Below are 23,066 nucleotides of genomic sequence, written 5' to 3' on the forward strand. Positions count from 1 at the left end.
TCCACAATGAATTTGCTGTTTAAACATTGTGGCGCAAAACGTAAAAATAAGGATTGCGTTGGTGTGAAAATAGCAACAAATAGTGCCAAAAACGACTTGCACCTTATTGCGCCAGGTGTATGATAGGGCCCATAGTGTATAACACCTCACTGTTCTTGTTTACTCACTACTGTACTTGTTAATCCATCATTTGATCACAATACAGTCATGAGTCCCATAAACTCTTTCATGCTCATGGGGATTTTTTTTCTTCCTTCGAAGAAGAGAAAAAAATAACCAGGGCTCAGATCAAAAATGTCACAGAAAGTAACCACAGTGTCACATTTACACCTCTGTTTTAAATGTGGGTTGAAAGTCATTGTACTTAAATGTTTATTTTCTTTCTTTCTTTCTTTCTTTTTTCTTTCGATCTTTTCTTTGATTATTTGTTCTGACTAGTTAACTCTTTTAAATGTGTTTGTTGTTTCTTATGTTGCTTGTTTAGTTCTACTATTATTTTGTTATATCATTTTATTATTTTGTTATTGTACCATTCTTTCCTTCTGTTCTTTTGTGTATAATTTCATATATCATTCTGTTTACCTATTTTTTGTTTATTGTTCTATCACTCATTTTTTCATCTGTTCCATTAATTGTTTGTTTGTTTTTCTATAGTTTGCTCTGAATACAAGTTTAAACACTGCATGAAACAGGAATGAAGCAGATACAAAAAAGTCTTTTGTTTCTACCTTTTCTCATTCTGTCATTATTTTGTTGTTTTATTCCATCTTTTTTGTGGTTTATTTTGTCATTTGGTTACATCATGCTGTCCATCATCCGTCATTCAACTTTTGTTCATTCTCTCAATCATCCTTGCATTCAGTTTTTTGTCATTCATCTTTCGTTGGTTCTATTAATCATTCTCCCTTGTGTTCTATCCATCATTCATCTTTGGTTTGTTTCATCAATCATTCCACCTTGTTTTCTCTCCCTCATTCCTTTGATCGTTTGGTTTTCACTCTATCGCTCCTTCTCTTTATCTTTAACTCCTTTGATCATTAGTTTTGATCTATCGCTTGTTAATTTTCTTTTTCCATTTCAATTTGATTTAATTTTACTGTTTTAACATTTACATTTTTTGTTTGTTTTATTTCATTTTTGTTTAATTCAGTCACTCTTGTGTTTTGCTATCATTGCATTCTGTCATGATTCATTTATCTTCTTTGTTCTGCCATTGCTTAAAGCTATTTATATGGAAATATTTTTATTTATAATAGTATATTAACCTAACCAGGGTCGCCACGCTCTTGAAAATTAAGACATACAGTTGTAGTCAGAACTATTAGCCCCATTTGAATTTTATTTTATTATTATTTTTTTTTAAATATTTCCAAAATGATGTTTAACAGAGCTAGGACATTTTCTCAACATGTCTGATAATATTATTTTTTCAAATGATAATTTGTTTTATTTCAGCTAAAATAAAAGTTTTTATTTTTTTAAAAGCCATTTTAAGGTCACAATTATTAGCCCCTAATTACCCTAACCTGTCTAGTTAACCTAATTAACATAGTTAGGCCTTTAAATGTAATTTTAAGCTTTATAGAAGAGTCTTGATAAATATCTGTCATCGTGGCAAAGTAAAAATAAATTCTTTATTAAATATATTATGTTTATAAATTGAGAAAATTTTTTCTCCGTTAAACAGAAATTAGGGAAAAAATAAACAGGGTGGCTAAAAATTCAGGGGTATAATAATTCTGACTTCAACTCTATGTATTCAAGCCCTGTTTATTGTGTTATTTCAACAATTTTACTGTGCTGCCATCAAAAACAACAAAAAAATGATAAATGTTTAATTTAAAAATACAAAAATGTATCTTATACAAGAACAATGACAACTAATGTACATTTCAGCAATATTTCAGGAACTACATTTAAATATTAGCTGTAATAAATTCACCATTTTTAATTAAATTTGTTTTTAACATGACTGTTTAAAACAGGCTAAATATTTGAAGATAAAAGGTCCAAAACATCATCATTACGCTGATATTTTAATGTCAATATTAAATGTAAGTGAAATGTTAAGTACAGAAAGGATTTTTATGGTTCTACATGTACTGTGGGTGTAAATTACAAAGGTGCTTAATTTAAAATGAATAGTGCATTAAAAAGTCCTTGAAAATCCTTGAGTTACTGTTTATGAAAGAGGGGAAACCCTTATTCATTCATTCATTTTCCTTCAGCTTAGTCCCTTTATTCATCAAGGGTCACCACAGCGGAATAAACCACCAACTTATTCAGCATATGTTTTACACAGCAGATGCCCTTCCAACTGCAACTCAGTACTGGGAAACATCCATACACACTCATTTACACATACTCTAGGGTCAATTTAACTTATTCATTTATTCAATAACCATTGAGCGACCGTGTCACCCCAAACCCTGATTAACAACACTAAATATACTTAATTATTAATAGTATATTAGAAATACTTGAAGAATCTGTATTAGCACAGCAATGAAAACATACATCATGCAGCCTCTCATTGCTATTATTTACTCTTTGTTATACATTTAAGTCCATCGTTTTCACACAAAACTGTCACAAATAACTCTAAACTTATTCATTTTCATGTGAAGAATTTTCTTAATCTGTAAGTCTATCTGTTAGTCTATATTGTTGTAGTTACTGTTGTATACACATTTGTTGTAGATTGTAGTCACTGTGGTGCATTTGAAGAGGTTGTATGACAATATATCAGTAATATGCACTTGTGAAATGCTGAACTGTCCCGTAAATGATGGCTTCACGAAGGCTCAGAATGTTGACACGCATGTTGTCAAAAAAACTTTTTTTAACAGCTCACCTGAGGCTGCAGAGGATTCTACCATTACAAATGTTCAGCCCTGAGCGCTCGCAACACCTAGACTCCGACACAGTCATCTCAGGAATGGAGCGACTTGAGTTATAAATGAAGGCTTCATGTCATGTGTTATTGTTGTGAAGGTCTGCAAGAACGGTCAGGCCCTTAAGGTCTCATAGATCAGTTGTCATCTTACTGTCGACCCTTTCACACCAGTGTTTAAAACTGCCTGGACAATTTAAAAAGGAGTTTAAGCAAAACGCACAAAAAATCTGAAATATGGTCTAATTGTTTTTTTTTTTTCTCTTGCTGTCATTTCAGAGATCTAAAGCTAGATAACATTCTGTTGGATGCTGAAGGACATTGTAAACTGGCCGACTTTGGCATGTGCAAGGAGGGTATTTTGAACGGGGTCACGACCACCACCTTCTGCGGGACACCGGATTACATCGCTCCTGAGGTACTGTACAGTTAGTAAATCATAATGGGTGGAATGAGTTTTTTTAACATGCTTAACTTACAATACTTACAATTTGAATGCATGTATGCGTGCATTTATCAATGTACACACCGACGACTTTATTAGGTACACCTTACCAGTACCAGAGTGGACCTAACTGCCTTAACCTTTTGTGGCGTAGATTCAACAAGGTACTGAAAATATTCCTCAGAGATTTTGGTACATGTTGACATGATAGCATCACACAGTTGCTGCAGATTTGAAGGCTGCACATCCATGATGCGAAGCACATACCAAATGTGCTTTATTGGATTTAGATCTGGTGACTGTGGAGGCCATTTGAGTACTGTGAACTCATTGTCATGTTCAAGAAACCAGTCTGAAATGATTTGCCCTTTATGACATGGTGCGATATCCTGCTGGAAATAGCCATCAGAAGATGGGTCATAAAGGGATGGACATGCTCAGCAACAATACTCAGCTCGGCGGTGGTGTTGACACGATGCTCAATTGGTAATAATGGGCCCAAAGTGTGCCAAGAAAATATGTCCCACACCATTACACCACCACCACCAGCCTGAACTGTTGATACAAGGCAGGATGGTTCCATGTTTTTATGTTGTAGACGCCAAATTCTGACTCTACCATCCAAATGTCGCTGCAGAAATTGAGACTCATCCGACCAGGCAACGTTTTTCCAATCATCTATTGTCCAATTTTGGTGAGCCTTTGTGAATTGTAGCCTCAGTTTCTTGTTCTTAGCTGACAGTACAGGCACTCGGTGTGGTCTTCTGCTGCTGTAGGCGATCCGCCTCAAGGTTGGACATGGTGTGCGTTCAGAGATGCTCTTCTGCATACCTTGGTTATAATAACTGGTTATTTGAGTTACTGTTGCCTTTCTATCGGCTGGAACCAGTCTGGCCATTCTCCTCTGACCTCTGGCATAAACAAGGCATTTGCACCCATAGAACTGCCGCTCACTTGATATTTTTTCTTTTCAGACCATTCTCTGCAAACCCTAGAGATGGTTTTGCATGAAAACCCCAGTAGATCAGCATTTTCTGAAATACTTAGACCAGCCCGTCTGGCACCGACAACCATGCCACATTTCAAGTCATTTAAATCAGTTTTCTTCTCATTCTGATGCTCAGTTTGAACTGTAGCCGATCGTCTTGACCATGTCTGCATCCCTAAATCCATTGAGTTGCTGCCATGTGATTGGCTGATTAGAAATTTGAATAAACGAGCAGTTGGACAGGTGTACCTAATAAAGTGGCTTGTGAGTGTATAAAAAAGTCTCCTTTTCTATAAAAAAGTTGCTCTAATATTGTAATCCAAACAATTATTTTCAGTTCTTTCTGTTGTGTTTTGTTTTGTTTTTATGTATATAAAGAAAAATAAAATTAATCCAACCTTCTATAATAACTAATTCTCTTTTATCGCATTGATTACTGTTTTTGTCCTCATTAAAGTATCTGCCAAAAGATTATATAAAGTATATAGATATTTTTTCATCAGTTGAGCCTAGTTCGAAATGATTCTCATCAAATATCTTATCAGGCTATTTTTAATGTTGCATAAAATCTGTGTTTATAAAAAGCTATTTAATGCTGATTTACATGATGATTAAAATTCAAAACTTGTTTTTGTATTTGCTTCATTCCTGTTTCCTGCAGTGTGAAAACTGCTGTTAAATTTTTAAAAAGCTGTAAAAACTGCTGTCAGGTTTCACTAAACACACACTAGGAAAGTATCTTCTGTGGCTAACCTTACTGCATACAGATTTGTAGGTGTTTCCCTGACAAATGATTTATGGGAAAAGAGTATGTAAATCAATCACTCTATGTGATTTACTAAGTTTTGTGTAAACTGGACGACTTTGGCATGTGCAAATTGGGTATTTTGAACAGGATCATCATTTTCTGCGTCACTCCTGACATACATTTACAACAAGTAAATCATAATGGGTGAAACGAGGTTTTCGGCATCCTTTTAAACTTAATTCTTGCATGTTAACAGCTTGAGCTGAAAGGTGTTTTAGCAGTTTTGAACTTTGCTCATTTTAACCAGAGTTACACTAACAGTGGTATTCAATAAGGTTGCAACATTTTCTTCCCAGTAAAAGTTTAGGCAGTACTCTTACAAAAGTTATACATTTCTATCTAGGCAAAGTATAAGAGAAAAACAATCAAAATAACCATCAAAGATGAGCATACTGAGCCTGAGGATATAACAATTATTATTATCATCATCATTCCTATTTTTAGAAAAGGACAATTGGTTAGAATAAAAGATGTTTTAATTTGTTTAACATTGGGTTATTCCACCCCCCTAAAGAAAGCTACACAATGAAAAAAAATGTGGCTGTTCCTACTACATATGCATCTGTAGTAGTTTCCATTTCAGATGCAAAGATTATGGGGGAACAGTATTTAAATCAGTCATGATTTAGAAAGTTTTGTGATAGTGAGTTTATTGGTATTTATAGCATCATTTAACACCTCAAACAAACATGACTTAACTAATCTTATGCCTGATGTATTATGATAGCTGTGTATAGGAGGAACACAAGCACATAGTGGAGGAGAATTGTCTCCAGTTGTGTTCAGTTATTTGAAATATCAGCATTAGCCCAACAATATGTTTATTTGTGATGTGCGAGTAGATTCATTAAAACTTTCGTCTCTCGCAATATAGATTTTTCCCTGTTTAGCAAATATGGCTCTAAATCTTCACAATACAGAAAAAATGACCACTTATAAACCTTTTTCTCTGGGTTTTCTTGTTTGTTGTGTATTTAATTGAGTACAATGTTAACATCTGTTCTATTTAGATAACAATTTTTCCAAGGTTCAAGTAAATATTATCATATTAGAGCTTTTTCTTCTCCAGAAAATGACACTAGGCGAGAATAATAAATATTTTCATTAGTTGTAATTGTAAATCAGGGTTATTCATATTATATATTTGTGAATTTACAGTAAATTAGTCAGTACTGAGGCACATTCTGGAACTAATTTAACAAAATAACTAATGATAATGGTCCACAAATCCATACAAGTCGTCCAAATGTATATGTTGGGTCAAATTTTTTAAATATATTTAAAAATTGTTAAAAAAATTAAACATTTCATTAAGAGAATATAAAAAAGGAACAAAATATATGTAAAAGGTTGTAGTTTTTAGTTTTTTTGCAATAGTTTTATAGTTTGCAATGATTTTAAATGTAATATTAAAATGTTCAGTGACTAAAATATTTTAATAAATATATCCATTTAATTATTAGATTTATTACAATTAGATTTGATAATCTGTTTTGTACAAATGCACCAAAATATATCAACTATAATTATTAATAAATGGATACAAATATTCATTTTCAAAATGAAGTGTACTCGTTTATGCTGAGCACTGAATATCTGAAAATGTTTTTTTTTTTTTTTTCGTTATTTTGACCTGTTGATGATTTTATTTTACATTTAGTTCAAGAGTTCACACTTAGCTATTACTTGATGCTGATTGCAGGTTTGGCATTCAGTCCCAGGAGAGAACCCTGAGCTCGGAGGTACTAGAGCTCAGGGCTTAGAGATGAGGAAGTTCTCGAGAGCTCCCCTTAATAAAGGATGATAGGGCGGAGATTGGGTGAATGAGGGATTCTTCAAAAACAAGATATTGGAAGTAAAACAGACTGGGCTATTTATTGAAGGCTAGGATTAATCTTATTGGTTTGACATTGATCATCACGAGGACCAATTCATAGCCACGATTCATAGCACGTGATCTCTTGAAATTAGTTTAAAAAACTCCACAAAAAATATCATCAGTACTCATTAACACATAAAACTATCAATTGCAACAATTTCAACGCTATTTTTTTCTATAGCTGTTTGTCAAATAATGACCTCACTGGAACAGAAGCACGACTACTTAGCCCAGATATGCTGGACGTCATTTTGTCACTCATTCTTGCATCTTTATGTCCAGATCCTGCAGGAGTTGGAGTACGGCCCATCAGTGGACTGGTGGGCTCTGGGTGTTCTGATGTACGAGATGATGGCCGGTCAGCCTCCGTTTGAAGCCGACAATGAGGATGATCTGTTCGAGTCCATCCTCCACGATGACGTCCTTTATCCCGTGTGGCTGAGTAAAGAAGCTGTCAGCATCCTGAAAGCTGTAAGCGGCCCAATTTCTTGAAATCTTTTCATTTGTTTGTGTATGTGGTTTGTGGTTGGCCCATTTTCTTTTTTGCAATCTTTTCTCTTCCTGCAGTTCATTGAGCTCCTCCACTGTATGGTGTAAACACCCGGCTGCACTTTCCTTCTCCAACCCACCTCTGTTCATTTTCCTCCTTTTTGTTCCTCATTCATCCCTCTGTTCTGGTACATTTACCCCTGTCTTATAAATACACTAATTCTGTGGCATATTTGATGGTCGAGTGAGAACATTCTATCATTTATTTCCATGTTTCCTCCAAAATAAATCATGAATTGTTTAAATGCCTTCCAAAAACACGTTTAATTGTATATTATAGCTTGGATATTGTTTAATTAAATTACATATGCAGAGTTCCAATTTTTTATGATAAATTTGGGTGGAAACAGGGCGAGGCAGTGGCGCAGTAGGTAGTGCTATCGCCTCACAGCAAGAAGGTCGCTGGTTCGAACCTCGGCTCAGTTGGCGTTTCTGTGTGGAGTTTGCATGTTCTCCCTGCCTTCGCGTGGGTTTCCTCCGGGTGCTCCGGTTTCCCCCACAGTCCAAAGACATGTGGTACAGGTGAATTGGGTAGGCTAAATTGTCCGTAGTGTATGAGTGTGAATGAGTGTGTGTGGATGTTTCCCAGAGATGGGTTGTGGCTGGAAGGGCATCCGCTGCATAAAAAACTTGCTGGATAAGTTGGCGGTTCATTCCGCTTTGGCGACCCCGGATTAATAAAGGGACTAAGCAGACAAGAAAATGAATGAATGAATGAATGGATGGAAACAACGCTACTGAGGTCTGGCTTGTGATTTATGTGTGGTGTTCTGACCAGAACTGCTAATTTATTTGATTAATTGGTTTATAAAAGCACACAAATCAACATTTTACTGATTTTATACAACAATAAGCTAACATTGTGTCTGTTGTTATTTTTGGCAATTAAAATATAATACCTATAACCACAGTATACTGTTTTGTGTGTCTTATCAACACATAGTTGTGTTTTGTTTTTGAGTGAATCTGCATTGTAAATGAAACTAGGGATGCACCGATATGGATTTTTTGGCCAATATTTATAACCGATAACTCTTAAGATTTGGAGGCCGAAAACTGATATACAATAGCTGATTAGTATAAATATTTCAAAATGTTATATTTTTATAGAGTAAACAGCTCATTTTATTTTAAAAACTTCATAAAAGTTTGAACTGATCTTATGAACTGAATAGCCTACTCAAAGCAAAAAAGTAATCATTTCAAAATTGCAAGGTGATTATATAGACCTATATTCACCATTTCACATAAATCAGCATGCCAAAAATAAATGATTTCTTTTTCTTCACATAGCAAATTAACAAGCAACTTGACTGTTGCATAAAATAGGTTAAATGACAAAACTGGATTTAATTAACAAACAAGTAAAATAAATATATTTTAAATAAAATGAAAGAACTGAAACCAACTTAAATGTTGTTGAATAAAACGTGTTACAGTAGTGTACATATGTATAAACACATAATGTCCAAAGAAGTGTTTTGAGAGGTGTTTTGACAGTTCAGAGCCTGTACAAGCGAAAAGCTAAATACAGGTAGTATTTACTTTAGAAAATGTAACATAAATTCATCCCATTTTGTGTTTCAGATACAGTGCTTCTATGTTTACTCTTGCTGTCAATTTTGGGAAAAATTATCAATGAAAGGTTTATAATAAACCGCTCTGAGTTTGAAACTTTAACTTCAGGCGCTGTTGATGCGCGTGCATGCAAAGCAGAGTCAGATTTGTCCTCTGAGTCAAATTTTGATACAACACCAGAGCATTGAGCACAGATGACTTTATGACAAACACAGTGCATAATATAAAGACAGAATGCGGTTGATGGTTGAGAACCTCTATGCTGGATTCAGTAACTGGCACTCATCTCCCCCGCTGCTGTTTAGGGTGCTGTGAAGGCTCTGTTGGCTCACTATGTGTGTGAATTCTTATAGCCAAGACGTGTGCTCGTTATAAATAAATATGTCAATCAAATAAATACAATCTTACACCAACAACACATGGCAAGCAATGCGTTGATAATAGCAAATAATCATATTAGATTACAACAAACCCAACAAGTTGTTTAGTACGTGTGCATCGCCGCTATCATGTTTACACATGTAATTTTTTTCCTGAGGCGATTTAAACCAAAATACACAATGACACTCTATCAAACATATCTACAATGATAAGGAATATGGGTACTTACTGAGTTATTAACGCACAGCAATACCACACAAAGAAGTGACAGACTTTGAAGGAATAAACAATGTGAGGTAAGCTCCTTTAGTGCAATGAACAAGTCTGAACAAATTCGATCCACACATGCACGAGGCAGGCAGTTCTGTACAATTACGTAATCTACTGACTTAAAGATATCGGCCAAATTTTGGCATCGGACCAATAACAATAACATTAAAAATAGCATTTACCCGCTATAATGAAATGGCCAACGATATTTTGTGCATCCCTAATTAAAAAGATGACAAGTAATTCAATGATCCATTCCTAAAGAAAGAAATTTGATTCATTCTACATTCCTGAATGAATCAACCTTTTGAACAAATTAATTGAATAAATAAATGACTAAATTAATTTATTTACACTAGCGGTTTCTTATTTAGAAGATTATTTCATTAAAGAAAACAGGAAGGAATATTCTTGCATGTTAATACTAAATACATTAAAGTACATTACAACAATGCAAAATACAGTATAAATTGCTATATGATTGAGTTGAAATTCTAAAGAAAAAATTTCTTACAGCTCCTTACACATTGATCGCTAACATATATTAACCCCGTCTGTTTTAGTTATTTAATTTGAAATGTATTCTCTCTCCTCAGTTCATGACGAAGAATCCCAGTAAGCGTCTGGGCTGTGTAGTGACCCAGGGGCTGGAAGAGGCCATTAAAGTCCACCCATTCTTCAGAGAGATCGACTGGGTCCAGCTGGAACAGAGGAGGATCAAGCCCCCCTTTAAACCTCGCATTGTAAGCAAAACTTTTGAACTTAACCTAGTTGTAAACACAAGAAAATTGGTTCGGTTCCCAAAAAAAGCAAGTATTTTTTTTTTTATCTGGAATATTAGTCGTCTTTTAAATAAATGTCATGGATTATAAATCATGAAATATACTTGTTAGACATGGCCTTCTTGTAACTCAAGTTATAGCTATGTAAGCATAGATTTTAAACTCAACTGAGTAGCAATCTCAAGGTTTTTGGTTCAGTTCCCAAAGAAAGCAACAAATGTGTCATATTTTTTGGAATATGAGTCAAGTTTTAAAATATGTGTCATAGATTATAAATCATGAAATGCACTTGTTAAACATGACCTTCTTGTTACTTAAATTATAGCATTGTAAGCATAGATTTTAAACTCAACTGTAGACAATCTCAGGATTATTTATTTGATTCTCAAAGAACGCAAGAAAGGTGTTACATTGTAGGGAATATTAGTCAAGTTTAATAAAATATATCATAGATTAGAGCTGTACAATTAATCGTTAAAAGATCGCGATCTCGATTCGACCCCCTAGACGATCTTAATCCAGCATTTCTATGATTCTGTCAATCATATTTTCAAGTTCAGGAGAGAAGAAAAGGCGGCTGCAGGAATCTTTTTATTGTTTCACACACGTTGCTCACAGACATTGACACCTCCAAATGATGTTGAATGAGTCACATACTGTTTTATAAGGTATAATTCACCTAAAAATGTCATTTTTGTCTTAACATGATGTTTTCGCGATCGGGAAATCACACGTGACATGAGCATATTTCAGGGAATATTAATCAAGTTTTATAATATATATCATAGAATATAAATCATGATATGCACTTGTTAGACATGGCCTTCTTATTTCTCAAATAATAACACTGTAAGCACAGATTTTGAACTCAACAAAGCAGCAATCTTAAGGTTGTTGGTTTGATTCCTAAAAAGAAAGCAAGGAATGTATAACTGTTTTCTAGAATGTTAGTCAAGTTTTAAAATATATATCATGAATTATAAATCATGAAATATAATTGTTACATAACCTTCTTGCTACTCAAATAATAGCATTGGAAGCATAGATTTTGAACTGAACCTAGTAGCAATCTTAACGTTATTGGTTTTTAAAATATATGTCAGGGAGTAAAAATCAGAGAATATACTTGTTAGATATGGCTTTCTTGCTACTCAAATAATAGCATTGTAAGCAGTATTTTGAGTTCAACCTAGTAGTAATATCAAGGTTATTGGTTCAGTTCCCAAAATAGGCAGAAATGTGTAATATTTTCTGAAATGTTAGTCAAGTTTCATAATATATGCCATGGATTATGAATCACAGAATATAATTATTTGGCATGGCCTTCCTGTTACTCGAATCAAGCATTATAAGCATATATTTTGAACTCAACCAAGTAGCAGTGTCAAGGTTATTGGTTCAAGTTTTAGATTATATGCCATCAATTATGAATCACAGAATATACTTATTTGACATGGCTTTCCTTTTACTCAATAATAGCAATGCAAAGGCTGTGGATTCGAATCCCGGGGATAACAAGAACAAAATAAATGTGTGACTTTGACTAAAACTGTCTGCCGATTGAATCAATGTTAAATTTAAATTCAAGTAGTTTTGTGAAAAAACATCTGCTTAATGCAGAGATATAAAATATTATGATCTCAAAATACATAAATTAACACAGGACAGTATGTTTTGTTTTGCTTTTCAACAAAATGCTTTAATTCAGCACGCATGCGCTGACTTTATCTCTCATGTTCCTCTGACTTTAGCCTCTGTGGTCTAGACTGAAAGTCGGATGCCACAACGGCACTTCTTGACTTCTGCTTTCCCATGGCGGGGGGAAGGGCTGAGAGTGTTGTGTATGTGTGCATGTGTGTATATGTACACAACTGGGTGCTGTAGATGGAAAGGTCACAGAAAGGTTCAGAGAAAATGTGACCGCCACTTGCCCTCTGAGTAACTTTGAGCTGGCGTTCTGACACCACAGCGGCTTACCAGCACTTCTCTGCATTTACATATGCACCTGTGGCTTTTAACTGAATGTCTGCAATGGTTCTTAGAAATGACGAAATATAAATATTAAGCAATACTCACAGGTTACTATTATTATTATTAATATTATTATTATTATTATTATTATTATTATTATTATTATTATTATTATTATTATTATTTTATGATGATGATTAACATTGTTATTTATTTATATATATATATATATATATATATATATATATATATATATATATATATATATATATATATATATATATATTATAATTGTTTTGCATGATGATGATGGTCATTATTATTATTTTATTATTCTTTTTTAAGATGACGATTGTCATTATTATTATTATTATTTTATGGTGTTGATGATGATGATGATGATAATGATGGTCATTAATAATACTATTATTATTATTTCATTATTTTATGATGATTATAGGGATAATTATGATGGTTATTATTATTAGTAGCAATAATAGTATTATTATATCATGATAATTTATTATTATAAATGATGATTATCATGGTCATTGTTATTATAATTATTTATTTATATATAGTTTTTTGATTATGATGATAACGATGATGATGATGGTCATTACTATCATTATTTTGTGCTTATGATAGTAATGATGATGATGGTCATTATTATTATTATTATTAATATTACTATTATTATTTTATGATGATCATAGGGATAAAGATGATGGTTATAATTATTATTATATCATGATGATGGTCTTTATTACTATTATTTATTTATATATAGTTTTTTTGATGATGATTACGATGATGATGGTCATTATTATCATTATTTTATGCTTATGATATTAATGATGATGATGATGATGGTCATTATTATTATTAAATTTTTATCATGATTATTATTATTGTTTTTTAATAATGTTATTGTTGTCTTCTCGTAGGCCAACTTCCCTCTAAATTGTACAATTCTGTCATCATTTACTCACCTTAATGTTTATCCAAACCCAAAACATGCTGGTTTATTTATTATAATGAAGATATCATTTATGAAATCTGACAGATTTGTGTCCCTGTTTTTAACATTCATCATACCCAAACTTTAAAAAAAACAAAATATAGTACATGTGAAAAATGTATATGATAAACATTCAATAGGCACTTTTGTCTACAACCAATTTTAACATTTAATGTTCCTGCTTGAAGCATGAGAACCAATAAGGTTTTTTCTTTAGTGTCAGTCAAGTTGGTTTCAGCATTTGCATAAACCACTGTGGTTAGTTCTATGAAAAATGTATGTATTTATTTAGGATCATATTCGAATATGGTAAATGAAAACCTGAAAGTTACATCAACCATGAGAACCAATAAGGTTAATAAGCATCATAGGAAACAAATAGAATTCTATTTGTTATGTCTTCTTGGTTTGTTATTTATTTACATGATGAACAGTTTTAATTAGTTTTATTTTCACATTAAAAGTAGTAAACTGAAACTTAAACATGGATATATTATGTATGAGAACCAGTGAGGTTTGTTTAATATCTTTCTAAACTTTTTTTTAATTATATGATAAAAAGATTTAATGTATAATCAACAATTTCTGAGTTATTTTATCTGGGTGTAATACAAACTAAACTGGGTTACTTTTTAAAATTAAATTTATAGGACCAAATGTATCATAATGTTTAGGTTTGTCCATATTTTACCCAATTTAGGTTTAAATAACCCATTATTTCTTAGAGTGTAGGTTCTCAATTGAATTACAAACGGTAAACCAAAACTTCAACTTCAGCATGCTTGCTTTGCTCACAAAAACAAGTGAGGTATGTTTCTGTACATCAAGGAAGTATGATTGAGTTTTTATAAGAACCAATACTGTATATGGAAACTTGAACATGCTTGTGTGACACGCATGACAACCAGTAAAGCATGTCTCAGCATTTCAGTTTCAAGCATGTCCTGTACTGTATTGATGTTTGTTCAGTTACAGTTGAGCATTTGTCTTTTTATAAACGTGCAGACTTAATTTAAGCCTTTATTGACATAAATATGTCCAACAGAAACTTGGCAGTGCTTATACAACATGAAAACCTATGAGATGTTTTCTTGAGAGTTAAGCAAGAACAAGTGAAGTTTGTTTGATCTTTTTAAGATCATTTTTTGTTTATTTATATGACATACAGATTGTAACTTATGTATACTTTCATTCACATCAAATATGATGGAAAATTGATTGCACTTCCTTGACACATGAAAACAAGTGAGGTTTGTTCTGATATTTAAAGTAGATTTTTCTTTATTATTTTTTTATGTTTGTAATAAACAGGTTTTATTTAGGTCTTTGTTTACATTAAATATTGTATCTTGAACCACAAAACTCATCATACAGTTTTAAAACTGAAAATTAACCCATATTAACCCTTGTGTTTATTATTATTATTATTATTATTGATAAATCTGTTAATCTTCCTCATTCCTGATCAAAACTACTAAATGTTTAAAAATAATTACAGGTTATTAACTCTTTAATTGCCACATTCACGAATGATGTCACTAATTTGGTGTATTTATAAAAAGTAATTGTGGCCTGGATTTGTTTTTTACCTTTTATCAGTCTTTTTAAATGTATTTATTTATTTATACAGGGACACTATGTACAACATGATATGTTTTGCCAGAGTTAGCTATAAAGCTAGTTTACATCTGTAGTCCCTGGGCAGGAAGTTGTAACATGTTTAACATTATTTAAAAAACTAGTACAATATACACTTACAGTACAATAAATACAACTCATCATAACCAATCAAATCAAGTCAGATCAGTGGTTGCATATTTGATTTTCTTTAAGCCAAACTTTAAGAACGGTTTTAAATGATTAAAAGTGGTACTTCCTTTAATATGCACTGGTATTTTATTCCATCTTTCTGCTGCATCTCTCTGACTGAAAAAAACTGATTGTCCAAAAGCAGTTCTCTTGAGTTGAACTGAGCAATCACCTCTAACAGATGACCTAGTCTGTCAAATATTGTCCTTGCAGACAATCACATATTGTTTGAGAGGTGGTGGTGCAAGTTCTTTAAAAATTTTATACATTAAACCCACATAAGCATAAAATAAGAAATTGTGGAATGTTAGTAATTGATGTTGTTTTATACAGTAACTGTAATAATATCTCCATGGCTTTTAGCTAAAATTTTAACATTTTGTTTATAGATAATATACAATGTTTTTAATGTTGTAATGTTTGTGTGGGACCAGCTTGTAGCACAATAAGATAAGTCTTGGACATGTAATGATTAGTAACATTGTTTAGCATTGTTTGATTTTCATATTTTTTTCTCTCAAATTTACTGTTAGTGGCTGTTTTTTGCCTCATTGACTTTCATTATAACCACATTTAATGGTGCATAAATACACAGTCTTTGTTTTTGTTTAAGAGCTGAGATGCATATTTTAATTTTTCTCAGACACATCATTATAAGTGCACAAAGGTCACTCTCACACACTCAGACACACAATGATAATCAATTAAAAACAATCAATTACATCATAGGCAATGTTGTTTCACATGTCCAAGATTTTGATGAAAGGTAAAGAAACCTCCAGTCCACAATTACTTTTTAAATTGAAAGTAGGTCATTTTGTGTGTGTGTTTTTTTTTTTTTTTTTTTTTACCAAATCAGTGACATCATTTAGGAATTTGTCTAATAAAGTGTTAAAATCCTGTTATTTTCTAAGCAGTTTATTAGTTTTGATCAGGACTGAGGTTGATTAACAGATTTATGCAAAAGCATTTGAAAAAAATATTTATCCAATGCATTTTTACAGCCGTTTATTATGTGGATGTTTTCATCCCGAACATAACAAAACTTTAGTAAAGAGTGTATCAGTGAGTTCTTCAAAAATTTCAAAGCATTTTCTGAAAATGTGTGTCAAAATAAGATTTGTTACCCAAAATCATTTCACTAGCTGAAACACATAAAATGTATGGCCACATAAAGACTCAAAATCACCCCAGAGTGGATGAAAACATCCCCAACAGTACACATGGGTTAAAGCTGAATAAATAAGCTTCCCATTGATGTATAGGACAATATTTGGCCAAAATACAACTATTTGAAATTTGGAATCAGAATAGTTAAAGAAACATCTGAATATCGAGAAAACCACCTTTAATGTTCTACAGATTAGCATAGCGTAACTAAAAATAACTAAAAATTTAGTTTTGATATATTGACAGTAGGAACTTTAGAAAAGTAAATGACCATGGAGCACAACCTTATATCCTAATGATTTTCAGCATAAAATAAAAATCTAGAATGTATAATTGCTATTACCAATAAGATTCAACATAAGACATTTAGTCCAGGGTCATATATGGTAAATGGAAACTTGAGTGTACTCGTTTAATGCTCAGAAACCAGTGAGAATAACATCAAATGTCAGACGGTAATGGAGGACCAAAAGGTCACTCAGATTTTATCCTCATTTGTACTATGAAGATGAACAAACGCCTGAAATGACGACAAAGTTAAACCTCAGAAAATCTTCATATAACCACATCTCTCTCTTTCTCTCTATCTCTCTTTTTGCTTTAGAAAACCAAGCGCGACGTGAATAACTTCGACCAGGACTTCACTCGCGAGGATCCTGTTCTCACACCAGTAGACGACGCCATCATCAAACAGATCAACCAGGAGGAATTCAAGGGCTTCTCGTACTTCGGAGAGGAGGCTTTGTCTTAAACCCCAACCTAGAATCTATCAGCTCAAATATATATCAAACACACCCACAAAAAAACACTTGATGCATCGCAATACATGAATACACTCTCCTCGGACCAGACCAGATCAGAAAGCCAGTCCCTTGTGATTCAGTTTTCTTTTACTGCTGTTTTTAGTCGTTTAGTCTTCTTTACATCTCAAAAAAAAAATAAATAAATAATGGATTTCATCCCAGGCCTCAACAACCAATCAGAAACAAAACGAATGTTCTACAGAGCCCAAGAAAGAAGGGTCGGAACGCGCTACCTTAAACCAAAATTTGACGATACCAATGATTGTACCATTTCGGATACTTTTAAATGAAAGGTTGTGTGCCCTTGAGGAAGAATCGACCCTGCATACGTGACAATAAGACATGTGCTGTGCATTCAAATGCCTTCTTGTGTATTCAGGTGACATTTCGGGAGCAATTTTATAAGATAAACAGAGACATTTGTAGTATATATATATATATATATATATATATATATATATATATATATATATATATATATATATATATATATATATATATAAATATATATATATAAATATATTCCATCACAGTGTTATGAGAGTTCATTAGGAATGGTAACCTGCTGTATATGGGTTGTGTCGGCCTGAGTAGGTGTGTGTGTGTGTGTGTGTGTGTGTGTGCATGTGTTTGCATGAATGAGAGCGAGAGGCCCTTGCCCTCCTGAAGCTCTACGGTTGTTTTCATGTTGTTTCGCAACGGCTTTTCATTTGCGCTCGAGTGTGTAACGTGCGTGTGTGTTTTTGCCGTGTGCCGCCGCTATGCACAAAAAAGGTGTAGCTGTGGCGAGGAAAGACAAGCACTTGTTGCTGTCAGGTCATTTTGTACAGAACATGTACATAGTATTCGCTCCAAAAAGCCTGTGAACGCTTCTTAGGGTAGGCAATTGTTTGCATGGTCTTGCGAAACGTGTCGTTATTGAGTAGCATCAGTTTACGGAAAGATTTTATGATTATTTTTTTTATATATATCTATGTGCAATACCCTGAACACATTTCTCCCCCTCATATTATTATTATTATTATTATTATGATTATTTCCTTCTATTTTGTGTGTGTTTTATAGGTTAGAGCTTCACCAAAGGCTTTCTCGCTCTCGGTTTCATGCTCCTCTCTGCCGTTCTCGTGTATATAGTTTGCTGAAAGTACATAAGCTGTGGAATGTAGTGGAAAACATGCGTGAGCTTTTAATTTATTCGATATACATGTAGCTACGCTTCCCTTTTTTTGTGTCAACGCGTCTTCTTGTGTTACTTTATTTCAGCCTTCTCTTTTGTGAACCCCCTTGTAGTTGAATTATTGACTCGTGCAATGTGAAAGACTTTAAAGGACGAGGTGGACTAAACAAAAAGGGTACATTTCAGGCGTACTAATTAAAACCTTCTGGAATGTGATGACTTTTGCTTTAGCGATTTGAGGATTTCTTTTTGTCTTACTTTTTTTTTTTCTCTCTCCAAGTTGTTCCACTGCTTTTTCTTTTTAAACCGTGTCTGTGGGTTGATCATGGTAGCTAGGTCAATGATCTTCTTTGAAGCCTTTTCTCTCGCAGGCACCTTCCTGTCTGTCGCCCTCACTGTATTATGCCAAACGTCTCGTTCAGCTTTATTTTCTCCGTCGTTTCCTCTTTTTTTTTTAACTGTAAAGGAATGAACTTGATATATACTGTAGGACGCATCCATGGTCTGTCTTCAAAGTCAAAACAGAGTAAATAAACTAAGAATTACCTCTTAAATGAAGTGCAAAGATTTCTCTTGCTGAATATTGAATATTTGCGCATACAGTATTAAAATACATAAATGTTTCATATGTATGATAGTGCTGTATTATATACATCTGGTATTGGACTTTAGTTTCTGTGTGGTGAAGCTTCATGTGCACAGAGGTATTTCTTTTTTCTGGATACACTAAGCGTTATCTCATTGTAAGCATTTTACTATGTGCCAAATGTACTGTCATCTACAGGATGTGAATGTTTTGTTTAACCTATTAAACCCTAAGATGTATGAAAAATGATTTGTGTTGCTGATATGTCGCAAGAGTATTGTGTGCACACATACAGTTGAAGTCAGAATTATTAGCCCCTATGTTTATTTTTGTCCCAAATTACTGTTTAACAGAGAGATTTTTTCAACACATTTTTAAACATAATAGTTTTACTAACTCATTTCTAATAATTGATTTATTTTATCTTTGCAATGATTACAGTAAATAATATTTGCCTAGATATTTTTCAAGACACTTTTATACAGCTTAAAGTGACATTTAAAGGCTTAACTAGGTTAACTACGCAGGTTAGGGTAATTATTCAAGTTATTGTATAATGATGGTTTGTTCTGTAGACTATCAAAAAAATATAGCTTTAAGGGCCTAATAATGAATGACCTTAAAATGTTTTTTAAAAAAATTAAAAACTGCTTTTATTCCATCTAAAATCAAACAAATAAGACTTTCTCCTGAAGAAAAAACATTATCAGACATACTGTGAAAATTTCCGGAATCTTTTAAACATCATTTGGGAAATATTTAATAAAGAAAAAAAATGAAAGGGGGGCTAATAATTCTGTCTTCAACTGTACATACAGAGGAAACATCGGCTTGCTAAAGTTAATGAGAAGAGGTTTGACTATTTATAGTGTCACTCTGAGTATATTTAAGAAAGTGTAAACCTCTGAGAAAATGTTCTCACAATTTCAGTGAAATGAAAAAAGGCAAATGAGTTTGTAAAGTCATGTGGACTTAATTTTTTTTAGCTTTTGATATGATTTTATTAGGTTTATGTTTATCTATAAACGATTATGCTCCAAATCAATGACACAATTCTCATTTAAAAGATTTATGCATTCACAACATACAGTAAAAATGAATGTGAAAAGTCTAAGAAAGTCTGCAGACGTTTAATCTCTTTTATGTTTTGTTAAGCTATTCATACACATTGGTTTTCAGATTTAAGTATTCTTTAGGGTTTTTATTATTTAAATGTCTCACAGATTGTCAAAATTCAATTCAATTCATCTTTATTTGTATAGCGCATTTACAATGTAGATTGTGTCACAGCAGCTTTACATAGAAGATCATAGTAAATTGGAACAGACTAGTTCAATTTTCAAATTTTAAGTTCAGCTCAGTTCAGTGTTGTTTAATAATCACTACTGAGAGTCCAAACACCGAAGAGCAAATCCATCGATGCGCAGCTCTAAAGATCCCAAACAATGCAAGCCAGTGACTACAGCGGCGAGGAAAAAACTTTACCAATTGCCGAAAGTGAAGAATTAAAAAACCTTGAGAGAAACCAGGCTCAGTTGGGCACGACCATTTCTCGTATGGCCAAACGTCTCGTGCAGAGCTGCAGTCTAGGCACCGGAGGCTGGAAGCTGGGCCTCAGCGAAGACTTGTCTGTCCCTGGAGCGTCACAATCAGTCTCATGCTCTCCACTCCTCCATGACCACCACAGCAGCTGATCAGGATACAGCCTGGTTCAGGATTGTGAAAACCTTGAGATCATCTCATCGCTGGTCTTGCATCAAAGCAGTGGCTCTGCATAGTCTGAGGGCATCTTGATGAGTATTCCCAGGAGGAAATAGAGAATAAAGAGAATAATTAGCGTAGCTGCTGTTCATAGTGTATATTAACGAGATGCAAAAATCTGCGTGGGGCACATTCATGTATTATACCGCTAAGAGATGCACTGAGGGTATGCTTTAGTAAAAAGATAATCTAGTTTTGAACTGTGAGAGTGTGTCTGAGCCTCGGACATTATCAGGAGACTATTCCAGAGTTTATGAGCCATAAATGAGAAGGCTCGACCACCTTTACTCTACTTTGCTATTCTAGGTACTACTAGAAGCCCTGAGTTTTAAGATCTTAAAGAGCGGGTTGGATTGCAGCGTGACAGAAGGTTGGTTAGATAAAATCTTAGGTTGCTAACACTTTCTCTGAAGTTTAACCATTGTGCACTATTCAAATTTGCTACTCTTTTGTTATGGTTGGGAGGAAAATATCCCCTGAATTTGTTGTAAAATCCATAAGGTAATTTTTTTTCAAAGGTTTTTGCATAAATATGTTAATCAATCTCAGTCCTGATCAAAATTACTAAATTGTTTAGAAAATTAAGGAATTTTAACTCTTTAGTTACCAAGTTCATAATTGATGTCACTGATTTTAGTGAGAAAAAAAAACACACAAAATGACCTACTTTCAATATATAAAGTAGTTATGGACTGGATTTGTTCATTTTTATCAGTCTCGGACATGTGAGAGATTAGTACATTGGCTTTAATGCACTGTTCGACTTTATTTATTTTTTTCTCCCTAGTTTACTGTTGATGGGTGTTTTGGTTCCATTGACTTCCATTATAACCACTTTTGAAGATACATCAATTTTGTTTACTCCATGTAGTTCTGAGAACTGAGATACATATTTTGATTTTCTCAGACACATCAAGGTAAGTGCGTAAAGGTCACTCTCATACACTAACAGACACACATATACACTTTAGTTTGCTGTTATACTCCATATAAAATCTATAAACTAAGCTTTCTTTTTGCTCAGGCCTATCTTAAGAGTTAATATAGCCAACTAATGATCAACAGTAAAAGACAAAGTTGACCTCGTCCCAACAGGGAAACCTCCAACAATCAAAAACATAAGATTATTTGTTGTCATAAATTTGTAATCAAATAATGTTTTAATGGAGGTCAATGGGACAAAAACAGGGAGAAAACAAAGAAATCAAAAACTATGCATCAAAGGCAATGTTTTTATCACGTCCAAAACTTTGATAAAAGGTTAAAAACTAATCCAGTCCATAATTACTTTTTATATTGAAAATGTCATTTTGTGTATTTTTCTTTCACCGAAATCAGTTATAATTTATGAAGTTGGCAATTAAAGTGGTAAAATCTTGTAATTTTTTAAACAATTTAGTGGTTTTAATTAGCACTGAGATTGATTAACAGATTTTTGCAAATATATATATATATATATATATATATATATATATATATATATATATATATATATATATATATATATATATATATATATATATATATATATATATATTAATATGCATTTTTACAGCAGTTGAATTCAGTGGATGGTTTCATCCCGAACATAACAAAAGGGTAGTAAATGTGCTCAGTGTATTGTTGAATTCTTTAAAAAAAATTCAAAGCATTTTCTAAAAATATGTGCCAAAATAAAAATTGTCACAAAAACCATTCCACTAGCTGAAAAACAGAAAAGGTAGTGGCGATATTAAGACTTAAAATTACCTCAGAGTGGATGAAAACAGTAGGGTTAAGTTCAATAAATCTCTCAAAAATGTGCAAATGACAGTGAGAGATTCTTACTAATATGGTGAAACTAACATGCATGTGTGTGCATCACCACAAATAAGTGTGACGTAAGCTGCCCAACAGTCTTTGAAAGTAAAAGCCTAAATGGAAATTTTTGGCATTTGAGTAGCTGCAAACCCCCTAAAAACGAGGCTTGCTCTAATCATTCTGATGACAAACACAAGCATTGTTTCCTATCAACTACATGGTTTCTTAACAGATTGGGGACATGTCAACATGTTTGTTTACCTAAAGGCATCTAATCTGTTTATTAAATGAGGGCGAGTCCAAGATACACTCTTAAAAATAAAGTTTTGTACATTCTTAAAAATAAAAGCTTCTTATTGGCATTACTTTTTAAACATCCATTGAACCTTTACATA

At 33.0% G+C, this 23,066-nt stretch overlaps 1 protein-coding gene across 2 annotated transcripts in view; it reads left to right on the forward strand.

The window, feature by feature from the left end:
- prkcea (protein kinase C, epsilon a) overlaps positions 1-19,356 on the forward strand; it is a 130,421-nt gene extending 111,065 nt beyond the window's left edge. For both annotated transcript variants that reach the window (XM_087276389.1, XM_087276390.1), the window contains exons 12-15: positions 3,173-3,311; positions 7,296-7,484; positions 10,388-10,534; positions 17,149-19,356. In XM_087276389.1, coding sequence (XP_087132515.1) covers positions 3,173-3,311; positions 7,296-7,484; positions 10,388-10,534; positions 17,149-17,295 — 622 coding nt within the window. In that variant the 3' untranslated portion in view covers positions 17,296-19,356. The remainder of the gene's footprint in view (positions 1-3,172; positions 3,312-7,295; positions 7,485-10,387; positions 10,535-17,148) is intronic.
- Positions 19,357-23,066: the final 3,710 nt, after the last annotated feature.

The sequence above is a fragment of the Danio rerio genome, chromosome 12, assembly GCF_052040795.2.
Source record: "Danio rerio strain M-AB ecotype USA chromosome 12, GRCz13ab, whole genome shotgun sequence".
Lineage (NCBI taxonomy): Eukaryota > Metazoa > Chordata > Actinopteri > Cypriniformes > Danionidae > Danio > Danio rerio.